This window comes from Pteropus medius, unplaced genomic scaffold (genome assembly GCF_902729225.1).
Source record: "Pteropus medius unplaced genomic scaffold, Ma_sr-lr_union100, whole genome shotgun sequence".
NCBI lineage: Eukaryota > Metazoa > Chordata > Mammalia > Chiroptera > Pteropodidae > Pteropus > Pteropus medius.
The window spans coordinates 14,662,158-14,681,045 of NW_024346667.1; the positions used below are offsets into that span (position 1 = coordinate 14,662,158).

Consider the following 18,888-nt stretch of genomic DNA (forward strand, 5'->3'; position numbering starts at 1 on the left):
GGATTAGCTAAAGCAGGCGGCATGGTCTCCAGGACTAGTGCTTAGTAAGAACGTACGCAGGGCTGAGTGAGAGGGACGGTGGCCACACCATGCCAAGAGGCCAGACAGAGACGTGACAGTGTGGACACTACAGCAAGGGCAGTAGTGAGAACAAAGCCTCTTTTTAAAGAGCTGCTCCATTCAGTCTGAATCCAGTGGCAGCTAGCTGAAAAAGAGAAAACTTCCGATGACCCCTTTCCCCTATCATGACTCAATCTAGTATCAACATGCCATCCTGAAAAGGAGGAGACTGGAAGAAATTCGTGCTGAGCAATTTGGATAGGAAAACAATCTTGATATGGACTTTGATTTTGGAATGTACTGACTCTGAATTGAGGGCTCATTGCTGTCCAGTGACTTTGAACCCAGGAAAGAGGTCTTATGCTCTGATCAACGTTGAAAGTTCCCCTCCCCACAGGGTAGGCGGTCCTTGGAGCTAAAGGAATGTGTCTACTGGACACTGCACACCCCTTATTAACTGGGTACTAGAGTTTGCATGATTTCCCACACAAATGACTCTGCACCTGCTTCTCAGGCCTTCAGTATTCTCTTCTTTGACTCTCTTTCCTGTGGCTACCCTCTTGTGCCTCAGAGTTTATACATTAGGGCTGAGGGGTGCCCAGAGGTTGGTTCCTTTTTGGAGAGTGTAGACATGGGAGCTCCGATGTCTCCCTGCACATGTCCATGGGCTGTTGAGGTGTCAGCCAGACAAACGGGAAGAGACAGGTTGGCCACGGGCTGACGCATTGCTGCACTGTAGAACTTTAAGGAAGAATTCCAGAGGCAAGCCTGGCATTCCAAGTTGATTTGAAGGTGTATTTATCAATGTAAGAAGATAGAACAAAAGGCTGTAGTTTAATAGTTCGATTTATAACTTCTGCGTGTTTAGACATAACCCATCCGGGCCTTCATTTGCACTCCTGCCCTGGGCCCTGCAGGTGTTAGAAGCTCTCAAGAAAACAGCACTTGGGGACTCTGTTGAGTCGGTTATGAGGAAGGTTGCATTGTTGCACATTTTGTTGGGACCGTATGTTTGAAACCTGCTACATAAGCTAGAATTATTGTCTATGAGGTGATTTCTATTACCACAAAAAGTTAAATTTTAATTCGTAGAGCAGTGTTAAGCAAAGGAGAAATACTTAGCGAGTGCACTTTCTTTTCTAACTTTTAAATGTGTGGAGTTGAGAGGGATAGATGGTAGGAAATATTGCCTGCCCCCACATCAGCATTGTGTAAGCACAGACACTAATTTTATCCTGCTTGTCACAGCCCTTCCACTAAACTGTCTGCTTCTATTTATACGCTGTTTAGACCTGCTTCCTCTTTTCTGGCTTATGATATAAATTCTTTCTTTCTCTCATTTATACTTCTGACATCCTTCTTCACTCAATTTCTCCCTCTGGGTACCACTTCTGGAAGCCTGGGTAAGCTTTCTTCCCTGTCCAGTGCAGCTGGGAAACTCTCTGGCCTCGTGGATCTCCTGCTTCCAGCCCTGGCTCACCGGGTTCCACAAGCAGGATCTGGGCCCAGTCCGCCCTCTTTGTTTTCCGTTCTAGTTCCTACTGATGGAAGAACAAGCCGAAATGTGGGAGAAAGGCGACAAACATCTTGGTGTTGCCACAGAGTTCTGCAACTGAAGAAGGTTTGCAATAGAAGGGGCCCTCGAGGTCGCTTTTGGGTCAGAATCTGCAGCCTGGAGACACAAGGTCTCCACCGCCCAGCCGACACGAGGCCTTCCAGCCTGACAGATGGCTGGGACCTTTGCCTTTCCAGTGAATCAGGCCAAGTAATCTCCCTCCTTCAAGAGGTCATTTTGTCCGGTTTTTACTGGCACTCCGAGAACCCAAAACAGATATTCTTTTCTAGATGGCTGTTTCTCAAGAAATATTAGGGGGGAAAAAAAAATTCTTGCTACTGCCATTCTTGTTATTGTAGGTATTGCTCCTGGCCACGGCATGCATGGGTTAATGCCCTTAGGAAGAAGGCACTGGAGAGCACCCTCACTCTTCCCACCAGGTGAGGACACAGCAAGAAGACAGTTGTCTGTGAACCAGACACCAAATCTGCCAGCATCTTGACCTTGAACTTCCTAGTCTCTACAACTGCATGAACTAAATTTCTGTTGTTTATAAACCACCCAGTATGTATGGTATTTTGTTATAGCTGCCTGAACAGACTAAGACATATCTTCTCCTAAGACTTATTATGCTTATCCACCCTCCACTTGTAAAACCACAATCTCCATCAAGTCCACTGGCCCCTCACAGCCCTGGCTCAATCTTTTGGCTTGATAGTTTTGGCAGCTGCCTTGCAGTCTGCTGCTCCATTTGGGTTCTAGTGGGCATCTAGAATCCAGAGAGCCCTAGATTCTTAGAGCATCTTGATGTTTGTTAGAAATGGACAGAACTGAAAGATCAATATCATTACCTTATTAAGAACTAGCCTCTTTGTTAAAGACATTCTCTCCCGGATTGTGGTTTTAAAAATGTTTTTACTTGTCATTCATAACGTAAATGATTCCAGGAAGGCCTTCTGCTATCAGTTTTTTCTAAAACATTCCTTTATCATCTCTCTTCCTTTTACATGCAAAGGCCTTCTGAAGTTTGGTCCCAACCACGATTTATTTATTTTTCTTTATTTTCTTCCATTCCCCTACAAGAATCTCTGCTGTAATCATACTCATCTGTGGGTGAAACCCTACAAATACTGTGCCATAGAGTTTTTCTTAGCTAGTATCCTTTCCTGAAAAACTGTCACCTTGTCTTCAAATATACATAATTGCTGGACCATTTTCTCTTCTGAACTTAATATTTATTTCGTCCATTCAATAAATATTTACTGAGTGTCTGTTACGTGCAGGTACTAGGTACCAGTGATATGGTGATGAATAAATTGAATACAGCAGTCGTCCCTGACCTCATGGAGTTTCCATTGTAGTATCAATGTTAGCAACGATGATGGGGAAATAAAAAAGAGTTGTTGACTTAAGGGAAGTAAAAAGATAACAGAAGTTGAGCAGGTATTTTATCAACGAAGTTTCAGCTGAGAAAACAAAGCTGAGTGTACCCACGCGTTGGGTCTATATCCCTTTCTGCTGGGAGAGAAAGTAAAAGCTGGGTGAATAGCAGAAGGTTCTGTTAAATTCTGCTATGCTTCAGTATGATGTTATTGTGGCTAGAGAAAATGTTACTGAACCTTGGGTACTAGCAAGTGACAATATTTATATGGGATCGTGGGGGTTTCCTCCTTATCTAAATGCTAGCAGAACTTTGGTGAAAGAAGGCTGGGGAGCCAGAAATGAGATCTGGACACAGTGTCAATGTATCGAAAAGCACAGAACCCTCCCAAATAGTCCAAACAGGGAATGAATGCAGGGAGATTCATGTCACTTCTTGAGCAGTAGAGGAGGGACACAGTAAAGGTCACTTTACACCTGACACAGGAAGATGGACTCAGAGTATCTGTTTAGGAAGCACGGCAAAGCGGTCAATGGTGGAAAGAACAGGCAAATGGTCAACAAAAAGTCATCAGTCTGAGTCCGAGAACTCTACAGTTCTTCAATACATAGGAAGCCATTGCTAAGTGTGAGGTGGTACAGATTTATCAATAACTATTGGATGGCACTGGAGGTCTAGAGTTGATTGGCTGATGTCTTCCAGGGGTGCTTAGAATAAAGAATTAAGTTTCTAAATGGCTACAGAGGAGCTAACTAACCTAGCAGCAGTGAAGCAAGACCAGAAATGACCGTTGGAAACCCAAGATTCAAGAGGAGATGTTACAAAGAAACAGGATGGGGGCTAGTTAGGACAAAAGTCACGATAAGGTTGTTCCAGAATTCTACTGGAACCGTGGTCCTGAGTGATGGGCAGACAGGGACAAAAATCTGTCTTAGGATGGAGGACTAGGTTTTACATCCTTTCAAAATAATATAACATACCAGGTCTCCTGTGATTGAATGACCATCAAAGAAAGTGGTGGCAGAAACAAGAGGTTCAAAAGTCCAAACACATGGTCAGACATCAGAAAGAGGGCACCTAAAAGCCAAGGCCACCTCAGGAACCCAGAGATCTCAGGAGAGCAAGGATAAAGGAAAGAGGGGCAGGGCAGCATCCACAGAATAATGGCAGTGACTGTTAATTTAGGAATTAAATTTGTTAATGTTATTTTAGATGCTAAACAAAAGAGAAAGTAATAAGGAGCATCTTTTTGAGGTAAAGATCATTCCTACTGGGAGAGGGAAGAAAAAAAGTAGTCATTTCTTGGAAACAGATCTCTTGGTGGGAACTGTTTATCAGATGGCAATTCCTCCAGACACTGGGGACTGGGGTACCCAAAGAGCCTGGCGAGCCAGCAGTGAGGAGGGATCTTCGAAGAGGAGAGATAAGTAACTAACAAGTTTGCTTTGGAACATCTCTGCTTACAATGTTTAACTCAAAAATATCTTCAGTGGGGTTTCGTTTTGGGCTTTTGAGGGAGGTTGATGTTTTTCAATGTTCTGATTAGTTTAGAAGACCCTTGAGCTATTTCTGTTATTCTCACCCTCTGTAGATTAGGACACCGGTTAGAAATTTGACAGTATTTTTCCTTAAACATTTTGTCCTTTTGTGGTTGTCAAATATTGAATCAGATCTTGTTATAAACAGACGAGAGGCTGGCATTGTTGACATTTCCCTTCATTAGGAAGAAACTGAAAGCTGACATTTTCAACTGATCGGTTCTACCGATAACAATATGGTATGGAGAACGAGGCAATCTGCTTCCGTCCTTGCTCTTATTACAGACTCACTAATGAAACATTAATTGATAAAAGGACTTCACTTAATGGGTGCCTGAGTTTCTCTTCAAAGGAGAGGAAAAGAAAAGTATTGATTAACTCTAGGATGTAAAGTCTGAATGAGTGAAAGCAGGCATTGATTGGAATGTAATGAGATTATTGATTAAACCTAAGATTTGAAATCTGAATGAGTGAATGAAGATGTTCATTTGAGTTCTGATTTTTGCCTCTTGTTAGTTAATTTCCTTGGTTCTCACTTTCTTTATCTGCAATTTGGAAAAATAACTCTAGCTTCTTTACCTACACCAAAAGATTATTACAAGGGGTTAATTAGATAATGTAGTGAAGGGCTTTACATACTGTGAAGTGCTAGACAAATGTTAGGTTTTACATTACATGCTACATAGGCTTAATAAAATAGATTGTTTGGTTAGAAAAATTGCGGAACTTTTAGAATAATGTGAAGTTTAGGTGAGATCTGTGATTGAGGTTTTGGAGAGCTGGAGTCCTAGTTCACTCTCCTGGAACTCATCACTAGACTAAATTGATGAACATATTTTCTAATCACCTCAAAAGTTTGAGACATTCTTTCAAAACCTTAATCACAGAGAATTTTCTGGTTGGAGGCTGAGGTCAAGGCAGCGGATACTATGGTAGTTTGTATGTATCAATTTGATTTTTTGGAGGAAAAGGGGGCAAAGTTTGGAATCAATCGCTTGAAAATCACAGCATAATTTGTGAGAATGACATAGCTTGAGAAGTAGAGTACAAACTAAATTCTCCCACCCTATCAAACTAATATTCTAGGCTTTAGAGGTGGCCCAACAGAGGCTGGACAGAAAAAAAAGGAAAATGAACAATATCTGATTCAACTCAAGAGGTGAATGTGGAGAAGACCTCTAAAGTTATCCTTCTTTCTTTATATCCTACATTAAATTCATAGTTTGACTAGTCTCTTTTTCCATGGGAAATCAGTTTCATTTCTTACTAATTTTGATTAAATTCAGGATGACCAATATTAGGTCAAAACCCACATGTAAAAAGTTTTGAGTAAAGAGATTACTTTCAAATTCTGAGTAAACTAAGGTACAGCTCAATCCCCACTGGAATTTACCTAAGTAGGATGTTAAAAAATTTTGAATGTCAATTAATGCAATCGATAAGGTGCTGACCAAAGCTAGTCATTCATTCTAGGCATCAGATAACTTGATCCTCAATACATTATTCTCTTCTTTGCATTAATATGATGAAGTTTCTGTGCCTACCAAGGAGAAAGAGTCCTTCTTCCTCTGCGCTGATTAACCCAAGGCTGGGGAGATAATCTGAGCAGGGGACCAGCCCCACCCACACCATTCCACCAGGCATCCTTGGGCAAGCATATTTTATCACAGGATGCTTTGCAATATTCATTTACTAGTATTATTGCTGTGTTTGAAGAAGAAGTTACTGCATTCTCTAAAAAGAATTTTTTTTTTTTCTACTTGAACATGATTATTTCTTAAGTACTAGAGAATGTATCTTCTCTATGAGTAGAGAAGGAGGTGGAAATTTCCATGGAATAGTGGCAATCCTTAGGTCTGAGTCCTTATTCTAATTTGTTGTGTAAACTTTGAAAAATTGCTTAACCTCTTTGAGTCTCAATGATCTCGTTTGTAAAATTTCAGACAGTATTATTTATTTTATAGGCTTGAGACATGTAAATTCCCTAGCCCCATGCCTGACTCACAGTAGAAGACATTTAACAACTCTTAACTTTCTCCCCACCACTGTGGTGTGGAAGAAAGAAGGCAGCACTAAGTGGTGAGAAAGCAACCCCAGATTCAAGTAAGAGCTGTTAAATTTATTAACTGTGATACCGGATAAGTCATTTAGACTCTATTGATAGGCTTGCTTTATAAAAACGAGACATTAAATTGTCTCTAAGGTTTCTTCTAGCTTGATAAGCTTATGATTATTTGTACATTTTTCTGATTCAATTCTATTCTAACCTCACATTTAGCACATTATATTTGTTACCCAAGAGGCATTGACTTCCCTACGGCGTTGGCCATCAATACTTTCTCACACTCCTATAGAGAACAGAGAGGCCAGCAAGTTCCCAGGGATCTGTCTGCTGTCTGTCCTTGGAAGAACAAAGGAAGACAGTGTCAGTAAATCTTTAGAAGGCATTCTACTTCCATGTAACAGTGACACAACTCTCTGTAACAGAGAGATTGAATTTTATCCATTTCAGCATGGGCTATGTCACTTACTTCTCGGTTACAGAATCACCAACAAGGATTCTACATCTAGCCCTTAGGCTCTCTCAGGGGATCTTAAGTGTCTGATGTGCCAACGTTTAGGTGCCTTGCAAGAGGTCATGGCCATTGCTATCCCATGTCCTAGGATAATTCTGGGCTAGGTAACTGGACTAGATGAGGAGTCACTTAATTCAAAGTGATATGTCTATGGACATAGGGGTTTCTGGGAGAATAAATGGATATTTGTAGCCTATATAGATATTCTTATTTTTAAAATTTTGGAAATTGGTGGTATATATAGGTAGAAAATAGAGAATGTCAGTCCCTGCTAATGATTATAAGAATTCCATCCATGATGATTAAAGCTCTAAGTTTTAGAATTTTTTAAGAAATTACGAAACTCTATCTGAGGAAGGATGACAGAGTAAACGTGATTTCTCTGCAACTCAATGAGAGGATAAAGGTAAATTCTGAAAAATACATTGAACCTGCAAAATTGAATGGACTGCTGAGTTGACTGTGAATACTTTGCAAAAGGAAGCATGATCTCTAGGAATCAAGTGCAAATTCCTAACAATTAGGTTTATTTTTATGATCGACAGACTCATATATTAGGGCCTGGGTACCTAATATATTGGATTTTACCCTATGCTCGTGTACAAATTGGGGAAACATGAATGAGATCACTATAGACAAGTGAATTTACATGGATCAAACAGTTACACCAATGAGCATGACCTTTCACAAGATTCTGGAGGACTTGGAAGACTTGGGGATAGAATGGGAGATATTTAGCTTGGAAAAGAAAAAAAATTTCTTTGTGCTTCCCTCTTGGATGAATAGATAGAGTAGCTGTTTTAAAAAATTTAACTGCTTTATCATCAAGGAAGAACTAGGCATTCCTTGTGTTTCAAGTTGGACAATTTGAGATTGAGGAGGCAAAATTTTCTTAATACAAGGGAAAAGGTTTCTGTCAACCAGTCTAATGGAATGGGCTGTCTTTGAAGTAGCAAATATTACTTCTCTGATGAGTTCAGGAAGGGGCTGTTCATCTGTCTTAGACATTGTCTAGTGGCTGCTTGCATTAAAGGGAAGTTGGACAAAGTAATTTCTTCTGGTCCTTTCTAAACTTTTAGATGCTGGGATAATGCTGGAGAAGTAAGTTAGCGGTCAGAATGCAAATGAACATCTTTTCCTTTGTCATTACAACTAAAGGAGCATATTATGTTTTGTCACACGGAAAAGGCTTACATTCCAAAGTGCCCTGCATGAGAGATAAACCAGGAATAAGGAAACCTAAGAGCCATGAATAACAAAAATTTCCTAAAAGCATTACATCATGATGTGTCACCAGAAAAAGAGAATATTTTGTTTTTCTGTTTAAAGACAAGAATATTTATCATATGTAGCCAATCCCATCAGAATTGTGTCTGCCATATGTTAATCTGAAGTATGAACACTGCATTTTTACTCATATTGCAGGAGCAGTTTGTCTGAAAATTAGAGTCTTTTGGAAATATAAATAAATCTTTTCTTGGTGTCTAAAGCTATCTATGAGCTTTCCTTTTTCTTCTAATTGGATTGTTGAAGACCTTGATTTCCAGTTTAGGAAGTTAGTAGATTTTGGACTCTTTTAATGAACCATATTAAGAAGTATAGTTTATATCATGAATTGGTGGTATACATGACCTAGGATCATATGTGCATTACAATTGGTGGTATATATGACCCAGGATCATATGTGCATTACAATTGAAATCAAATAATTGAGAAATAATGTTTATACTTACACATTAGCATAATACTCTGAAACTTTTAGTTCAATTCAATTCATGAATATATACTGTTCATGCCCCACTCATTTCACAGGCTTTGCAAGGTTGAAAAACACTACTATAGCCAACAGTCATTGAAAAACTCAAATAATGGCAGAATAAATGAGAGAATTCAGGTCTCGTCACTTAGGACATTTGATCAAGTTGCTGTAGAAAGGTAATGTTCACATATATATTGTATGAGAAGTCCCAGGGTTTCCAATACATGTGTATGTTACTCTTTAGTTCTGTTCTTATCTTTTCAGCCTCCTCCCCCTTCTCCCACAGGAGACCACACACCCCTTGAAGAAGCCACCTGAAACGTTAAATACTATGAGAGAGCTATACAAATTGCATTCTTTCTGTGTATCTCAAAGCTTTACATCCAGAGAAGCGAGCTTTAGCCTGAAGCATGTCTGTGTGTGAGCACATTCAGGTGACTTCTGATAACGGAATTGCTGATACGCTGCTCATAGCTGTTTGGGTAACCATTCTTTTATTATCAGAAAGGCAAATGCAGTTTCTAAGATCAAAGTGGACACCTCCTGGAAGCTACATTTAATATAAAAGGCTAAAGTGTCCATATTCATAGGAATCAAAGGGACTCAAAGCAGAAAGGCAGTAGGATGTAATTTTAGATAGGACAGCAGCCACGTCAGTAGGTGACAGAAACAAGAGGTAATTTAATTCTGAGAGGTACTAACTCTGCCACCTCTGGGGTTAAACAAGTTGCCTGATATTATGATAGTCATAGCCGGGTTCTGCCTGACAAAAATTTCAACTTTTAGTGCAGAGAATAAGAATACTTTCATAATTTTCACCGTTTGAGATTCCCTTGGCAGTGTTTTGAATCCATTTCTGCAGAAAGAAGGAGCCTCATTCTGCTATTGCGGCGGAAGCAAAGCCTACTTAGAGGGACATTATTAGCCAGTCGCTATTACAGTATTTGAAGAGTCATCATGGATGAATTCTAGCTCTTAAAACATGGCAACCTTGTAAAGTAACAACTGGACTGTGGCTAGTCCACTGTCAGCTGCCATCTAATACCCATTCGATCGTGTTTAGTGACCTTTTGTATCCCCCAACCCCCAATCTGGCTTTACATCTCCCATAAGCCCCTTTGCCAGGAAGTCTGAAGAGTATCTCTCAGCTGGACACACTTGCAATGTTTACAAGAAACTCCTCCACTTAGATCACTAAAGAACTTTTCTAGTGGTTTTGAACATCCTTGAACTGTTGGTCAAAAAACTTGGAAGAGTAACATAGGGCCTTCCTTATTTCTTCTCAAAAACTCTCCAGCAATTTGAGAGCCTGAAGAGGCCTAACCTTCAGAAATTCTGAATACTTAATGATTGTACTTATATTACAAAGTAGACAAAAAAATGATGTCTCGCCCTTTTTATGAGTCTAATGTCTTCTGAAACTCCCTTTGCTTTCCCAAGAGTTTCTCTCTCTAGACACTAGACTTGGAGGAAACATTTTCCTGATGTTTGTTAGCGTCACAGAAGTAGTTTCAGTGTAGCAAAGTAGCTTTGTACCTGGCAGGTTTCCTACTGCAAACTTTTACAGCCTGTATTATTAATGAAAATACAATATTGATTTTAATGTATTTTAAACAGACACTTAGAGACACTGTTGCAAAGGCTTGATCACTGACATTTTTCCTATACTAAGAAAAATATGTAACAGTTTTAAAATTATAAAGATTTTAATGAGATCAAAAAGGGTGTAGTATAAAGAACAGACAAAAAAATGCTGTGGGTAATCTCTGGGTTAACTTTTGGAAAGAGTTCATCTTTCACCATTAATGGTCCTAATAGTTTGTCAAACTAAGCTATATTTTGTGGTTTTTTTTTTCTTTTTTCTTTCTCTTGACATGAACAATTCTCATGTCCATACTGAGAGAAAAATCATTTGGCTCTGTAGAAATCAATAGATTACTGTAAATTCTAATTTATATAGAACTTTAATTAGTGGCAGAGTTTTCGAAGATTATTTACTTTGGACGTATCATTTGAATTGAGTTCCCCAAGTTCAAGTTATGGGAACAGTTACTCAGGAGCACTGTCTTTCCTCATGAGGAGGCAATTCCCAACAGGGTATAGCACAGAGGCTTAGATTTGGGGTCATATTTTATAGCATTTCCCAATAAAAGAAAAGTAAATAACAAATTTAAATAATCCTTTAGGAAAAAGTAAAAAGAATAGAAAAAACTGAAAATAAGAAGAAAACATCTAAGAGAGCATCTAAAGAAAGAATATGCATTCCTTCTCCAGGCATTTTTCATTAGCCCTGCATTTTCCTGATTTCAGATCTGCACACTTATTCTCATGCTTAGTAAACTTTGAAAAGGGGCGATCCATGTATTTAGCGCAGCTTGTAATTTTTCCACAGCTTCTAGGTCTGACCTTTCTCCAATGTCTTTTGCATTGTTGCCCTCTGTTCTATGCCATTTTGTTAGAGATAAATTTTTCTCACGGGTCCCAAGTTGACGCCCTGGAATGAGTCGCCTGCCCTCTCTCCCTTGGCCCCTCCCTTGGCTGCTACTCACTCAAAAGGGTCGCTGGGATCTGCCCTCTGGAGCTCTGGAGGGATGGGGATTCTTTTGTAGTACATTTCCCAGTCGAAAGCGCCTCGCATGGCATCCCCGGCTTGCGCCTCATACCCAAAGTGATTGTGGTCAATGACATCGATCATGGGGCACACGATGGTTTTGTGGTTTAGTGCAATTTGGTCTGAAAAATGAAAGCACAAAATAGGAAATGACATGCCTGCCAAGGTCATCGATCATTTTTCAGCAAAGAGAAGCCTACAGATCCCTCCTAATGCATAGTGCTTGCAGCCTGGTTCCCTGTTGTCGTTAGAGCACTTTGTGGAATCTCTGAATGCTGGACTTAACGTGATGGGACAGTGATTAGGTACAATTAGTTTCTTGTATTTTCCTATAAGAAAGTTATGTCCCAGAGAGACTTGCAGAAGTCCATTCAGCTCTACTTCTGTCACAATTTGCTCTGACCTGTCCCCAATCTGTCATTGTATAGTGCATCCGACATGCATGGAGTATAAACAGTACTTGTGTTCCTTCAAGCATACAGCTTGAAAGAGCCTGCCGAGAAAATATTGGCCTGCTTTCTAGAGGTTCCAAAATGTAAATATTTTAACTTCATGGCCTTTTTAGCATCTAATCTTATAATGGCCATAATGGCTGCTGCATTCTAAATGCTGACAGATCACATACAGTATTCTTTGCTCTCAGGCTCATCAGAGATTTTGCCCAGTCCTATTTCGCTACTGTTCTTTGATATAGACTCTGTTTATCAAAGCTTTACATTTTTATCTTCTCTCATCATATCTAAAACTACATTAGATGGCCTGATGCTACTTCTATTATTCTTGCTACTATTAAATTCTTGAGCAACTATTAAGTGATTTGAACTCGTGCTATTTCTGATCCTCCTAGCAATTCTGTAAGGTGGCTATTATTAACATTCCCAATTTATGTACAAGGAAACTATGCTCAGAAAAGTTAAAAAACTTGTCCAAGCACCCTCAACTTTGGAGAGCAAGAATCAGGATGCAACTTCTGCTTAATGGTGCAACCCTAAAATCTGCGACCTTTCCTGTTTGCCATGGTGCTTCTCATGCAGCAGAAAGGTGATATCTTTTTCAGTTCTAGCTCCATCCTTTTCCATGTAGATATTATTGCTGGGTGATTTTTAACAGCCCATGCAGGGAACTGGCATTTGCATGCTTTGCTCACCTAGAATAGCTACATGGGAAGGATTTTCTTCCCAAGAAGGTGCATTTAATCATGTTTTATTATAACAAACGAATGCTGTCTGACAAGCAGAACTTTTAAGTATGACCTGCTTTCTGGCTATCTGGAAGACCTGATGTGGCCTGTGGAACAAAACACATTTAAATATCTTTTAAAAACCCCATATTGTTTAGAAATAATGAGGTTGGTTATTTCAATATAATTATTTTGATGACACTGATGAGGCAGGGTGTGGAAACCACAGAATCCTATGGCAGATCTCCCCTCCAGATCTACATGCCTTTTCATCTATTCATTCATTCATTTATTCATTCAAATTCATTTATTGAGTAGAAACTATGTGCCTGTCCCCATAGCGAATAACAACCACAAAAACTCCTCTCTTCAGAAATGAAACAAAGACAATCAATATACATAAAAAATAACTAAATTGTATGTATGGTAAAAGGTGATAAATGTGATACAAAGAAAATAAAGCAGGAGAAGGGGAATGTGGGATGCTGGCATGCAGAAAGGGTTGCAGTTTTAGATACTATGGCCCCAGAAGGCCTCACAGAGCCTGGGGGGTCACCTTAATCTTATTTTAGCTAATTAGTAGACAGAGAGACTCACCTTCCCTCCCTGCCCAGCACTATTTCAAATTAATCTCCACTAAGAGCCCTATGAGTATCCATTTTCACCTGGGCATGCTTCATAATGGGTTTAATCTTTATCTAAATGGTTTTTCCCCATAGATGTCTTTGAGAGAGGAGATTATCACTGCTGTGTCAAAAATATTTTTTCAATCACCCTGGCATGTATTTTAGTAGGTTTCAGTGACTTTCTTCAATCAAATACAGAATCAAGTTGATTTACAAGTTTCTTGACCAACGAGGAGTCCCAAGGAGACCCAAAGAGAATGAGTCTGATAAATTAACTGTCAACTTTCCTTTCAAATTTCCTTTCAGCCCTCATCCAGCTGTACTAGCTTAGAGTGAAAGCAGCATGACTAATTTTTCATCTAAGGCTTATGCCTACATTTCAATTTCCAGGGATCAAACAAACAGACTCTTAATGGGAAATTGAAATTCAGGTATAATCCCAAGGTGAAAAATGAACCAAGAATCTGTGTGACTCCACCTGTTTTTTTCATTTTGGATGATGTGTCAAGACACTGATAGAGGAAAATAAAAAAAGATAGTGATCCTGAGCTTGAATCATTTCTTATCCATCAGGCCTACAGGAAATGAAATACTTTAATGAGAAAAAGTGGGTTTCTCATTTTTCGCTTTTCTTTTCCCATCTTTTTTCCTTTCTTGTTAGAGTCATAGGAACAATCAGAGGCTTGATAATTGGCATTTAGGAATTGCTTTGGCTCATAAATAAATTGGGCCTTTTGTTGACTTTCTCGAGTATTCGACACCATATAGGTCAAATTCAGTTTGAGGGAATCTCACTGTTGCTGATGAAACTCTAAATTGCTATGTCCTTGGACAAGGTACTTTTAATTAAAAGCTCAGAGGAGTCTTTGGCTGTAGAAGCGCCGAAACATTCCCGTTGATTAGAATGGCTGGGCAGTTGTCTGTGTAGGAGTGTGCGGATCAGGTTATGCGACGGGCATGCGTTGCTGGTTGTTTTCTGTTCTTAACCCTTTACAGTTTCAATTGATTCGCCATCCTCTCCTCCCCGTCTTTTACTAACAGCTCTTCACTTGTTCTAGCTGAAATCCCGCACAGTAGCCAACAGCAAATCATTCTTTCCGAAGCAGCTACTGTGAAAGCAGTTGTTACTAGCTTTAACTCCAAGGCCAAGGCTATATTTACAGAAAAAGTCGAATTAGTAAAACCTGGAAAAATAGGAAGGAGTACAATATGTGCCCACCAGGAATTTTTAGAAACATTTTTTCTTCAGGCTTACGATTTGTTTCTTATCCACTACTGGATTTTACATCGGACTTCATTGGGAAATAAAAAATAGTTAAGCTCAAACTGAGCCATACATTTGTTCTCTACCTTGAATGACTTCCATTTTTTTTCCTGTTTCTAATAGTTCAAGTACAATGTGACAGAGCCTTTGTCCTTCTTCTTAATCATATTGAGAACATTTAAGACGTATTATCTGGATAATGGCTCTGAGTATTTGAGGGGGTTCCACTTAAAGATGGGGAATTATATATTTTGGTGCTGGCCATGGAAAGAACTGGCATTATAAATCCTAGGAAATGTCAGGGCACTTACAATTCAACTGCACTCTGGGGCTGAATAATTTTCTTTCTTCATTTCTTAATAATGCTATAAAAATTGTTAAACTGTGTGTGTGTGTGTGTGTGTGTGTGTGTGTGTGTATACATTTTAATCTTACTGTAGTTACATGTAATATTTTGGAATACTTTTTTTCTTTTAGCATTTACTCAGTGAATACAACTGTAGTAGGAGAACATCTAAGATAAATGAAACCTTTTCAAACCTTAAGTTAAATTACAGTTGGTATTATCTAAAATGTCAATTTTAATACAGTTTTCTAGTTACCTATTTGTCCTCAGCAGTGGTTAAGGTAGAATTGAGGCTCTTCCTACAAAAACTCTTGAAGGAGTCTCTAGCTTTTACAGATTGTAAACTAAATAGAAGCAAACCACACACTTCCTCCGAAAGAAGGCAATCCCCCCAGCAGGCCACTGGGAAGCCATGTACGGTGTACTCACTAAGGAGTGGGGGCAGCCAGTTCACGTTGACCTCGCAGTGAGAGTCGAGGAAAGTCAGGACTTCTCCCCTCGCCATAGATGCCCCCAGGAGTCGGGTCCGGATGAGTCCTTCCCTTTTCTTGGTGCGAACAATCCTTACTTTGGAAAATCGGGCCATATATTCTTCTAACTTATCCTTCAAGTGTTCTAGGAAGGAAGTAGAGAATGTACAGAAAGAACACAATACATTAGCTGCAGTGGAATTACTCATGGGTGTTTATGCATGGAGGGTTTGTGAATGATGAACCTGAGCTTGTATCCATTTTTCTCCTCGCTTCAGCTCGAGGGGTAATACTAAGATTTTATTCCTAGAAGGTTTTCTACTTTACACTTTCCAAAATGCTTCATAAACTGCACATACTGCCCTTTGTTTGAAAACTGTACAAGACAATGACACTCCAGAGCTCTCCCCAAACAGTTACTGTTGGCCAGCTGCCACCATACTTAATCCTGGCCAGCACGTGCCAAGAAGGGCATTGGCCCCCATTTCTTGCAGTGTAAAGTCAGATGAACATTCCAGCATATGGGCTCTTCTCAATGAGATGGTTCTTTCCAGCAAGTCTTTGTCTAGTATTCTCTGTGTTGAAAATAATGCGTGTAAAACCACAAGACAGAAACATATCTTTCAAATTAACAAGAACCGAACAGCTTTCTACTCCTTCACAAGGTAATAGCAAAGCGGTAAGCAAGCTCAGCATCTGGCTTATGATTTAAAGTGAAACATTGTTGACTCGCTGTTAAAATTAGAAAGGGGAAGGCAGATGAGATACTACAAAGTCATTTTGAACTTAGCTATTTAAGATTCGAAAACAAAAATTTGGAAGTTTGTCTTTGCCTAATTAAAAACAAACACTGGGAACAAAATCAAATCAGATAACTTATTTATAGAATAAAACATTTCTTACTGGCTGTGATAAAATGCATCAATCTTTCAGTTCTTTTTGTGCCAAATCAGTGAATTTGGTGGCTTTCTGCGGGGTATGTGTTCATACAATTGATATCTGCTTTCACTCTCTCATATATAAGACATTAGGAGGGCTTCACTGGAGTTTCTAACAAGTATAGTCTCATAGTCACTGAAATGGAATCTTAGTGCTGTATGTTCTGTAGTTTTTACTTTCAAACTTTCTCTGCATATCTGCAATCAAAGACAATATTATTATTGTCTCCTCCTATGATCTGTAGCAACAGGGATTCCTATAAGGATCTATGATCTCTTCCCGACTATCCAATTTAATAGATGTTAGAATTACTCTACATTTGGAGTTTCTCGGTATATAAGGGTTCATTTTTGTTCTTATTGCTTCTTCTTATTAGTGTGGTGTTGGAAAAAAAATCTCGATTTCATTTTTTTCCTTGACTGCCCTTTAACTATATTTTACAAATGGATCAAGTAAAAAAATATATATTTAGCTTTCTCATTTTCACTGTAAAAGGATAAGAGCGTTTAGCTCAAAATATGTTCCCCTCTATTTTGTTCTTCCTGTAATGAACAGAGATAGGGAGATGAGCCTATAGAACACAAAGATAATAGGATGTGGAGTCATAATGAACTTGAGTGGCAGGTCTGCGACAGTGAAATACATGAGTAGGTCATGGAAACTCTCTAAGCCTGAATTTCCTCACCTATGAAATATAGAATTTTCCCTCTTAGAGTGTGATGGAGGGTCAAGCTTTGGTTACAGACTTAACAGTGCTCATTCAAGAAACATTTATTAAGTCAATAATTGGAGACCTCAGTAAGTCACTCATTTTATGATGAAAGACAGCATTTCTAGTATAAGAAATAACTTTGAATGCTTTGCCTGAAAAATGAAAAATAATGAATTTTCTATTTCTTGGTGAGATTTTGACAATTATCATATTCTATTTATTACGAATTTAAAGAAAAAAGATTTTGACCAGCAATAAACAAACATATAGGACTTTATATAGCCATATTACAGTATCTCAACTAACAGGTTGACTCCGCCTTGTCTCTCTCTGCTTTGTAACAGGTGTGCTGTGCATACAGCTTACCTCCTGCCCCGTCCCGTTTGCTCACATCTCTCCTGCTTTCCTCTGTGCAAGCTGCAAAGAAAGATTCCAAAGGGCTACACAACACAGTGCCATCTGTGACTATGACTGCAGCTTTACTATCTTGTTAAGGAAATAAAGCAGAGACTGGCCATCCACTCGCTTAGTCAAAGGCAATGACTAAGTGATAAGTGATCGGTACCAGGGCTTTGTCTGTGCCAGTCTGCAAAGGCCCGTGTTCTGTCAGGTCTTCCTGCAATAATAAACGTTTTAAGAAACCTTTATAATCTTATTACTGTAATTTATTCAGGCACTGAAATCCTTCTGTGTCACCAATGTACAAATGAGTGTCATTCTATAAGTTTATTTGTAAATTATTGTTCGGGCCACAGGAAGTATTGCCTCATGAAAACAGTGTTGTGACAGTTATTGGGGACTGAAAATAGATCATGAATATTTGGTAAACTCAGTAATACAGTCAGTCTGTCTTTCTTTTTCTCTCTCTCTCTCTCCCTTCCTTCCTTCCTTCCTTCCTTCCTTCCTTCCTTCCTATTCCTTCCTTCCTTCCTTCCTTCCTTCTTCCTTTTTTCTTCTCTCCCTCCTCCCTGCCCCTCCCCTCCCTCTCCCTCCCTTCTTTTCCTTCCTTCTTTCACCTTTATTGTTCTTTTTTCAAAGACACCACTACGAGCACCACCTCGTCAGTCTGGGCACATTGCTTCTTCCTCCCTGACCCCGAAGGACTAACAAGATCTCTCTCAGGAGAGGGGAGGAGTAATTCTCTGTAGCTGCATAAGAGAAAGTTGTTCCATGTGATAGTCACTCCCCAAGTGTTCTAAATCCAGAATCGAAGTGTTCTTGGTCACCTGCGAAGGGTTGTCCCAACTTTGGATTAGACTTCCACACTTTTTAGTTTGTAGGAAAGTCTGGAACTCAGTGGAGACTATCTCCACGTGTTCTTTTCCCTCTATACATATTTTCCGATTCTGTGTAATTTTCTTTATCAAAGCCCATTTTAATGTACTAATAGGATTGCCTGGTATAAATTCACTAAGGACAAGGGGTTTGACCATAAACAAAGTCCTCTAAATGTTCAGATCAATTCCAGTTTGAATTTTTTGGTAATAATAATTAGGTTGCTTTGCCTCAGAATACTGACCTAGCCGACTGCTCCTTTGAGCAGTCCATTCTCTCTTAGTAGCTCAGTTGTAACATGTAATTATCTATAACTCACAGTGAAGACAGGTATCATCAGTCTAATTAGCAAATTAGACTCTCATACAAAGGAGTTAATGGGGATGGTACAGACGGCTTTTATGAAAAACATTTTGCATGTCTTTCGTCTGAATAATTTTTAAATTCATTTCTAAAATATTATTAAAACAATTTAAAGCATTATTTTATATTATTTTAATTCAAGCCCAGCAGTTTTGAAGATTCCTTCTGAACTCAATTAACTAAAAACAAAATAACATGAATTTATGGTATTTTTTATAAAACAGATTTAGTGA

At 39.1% G+C, this 18,888-nt stretch overlaps 1 protein-coding gene across 2 annotated transcripts in view; it reads right to left on the reverse strand.

Annotated features, from left to right (window-relative positions):
- GALNTL6 (polypeptide N-acetylgalactosaminyltransferase like 6) overlaps positions 1–18,888 on the reverse strand; it is an 886,098-nt gene that overhangs the window by 138,962 nt on the left and 728,248 nt on the right. For both annotated transcript variants that reach the window (XM_039876118.1, XM_039876119.1), the window contains exons 6-7: positions 15,326–15,511; positions 11,419–11,602 (exon numbers count right to left, since the gene is read on the reverse strand). In XM_039876118.1, coding sequence (XP_039732052.1) covers positions 11,419–11,602; positions 15,326–15,511 — 370 coding nt within the window. The remainder of the gene's footprint in view (positions 1–11,418; positions 11,603–15,325; positions 15,512–18,888) is intronic.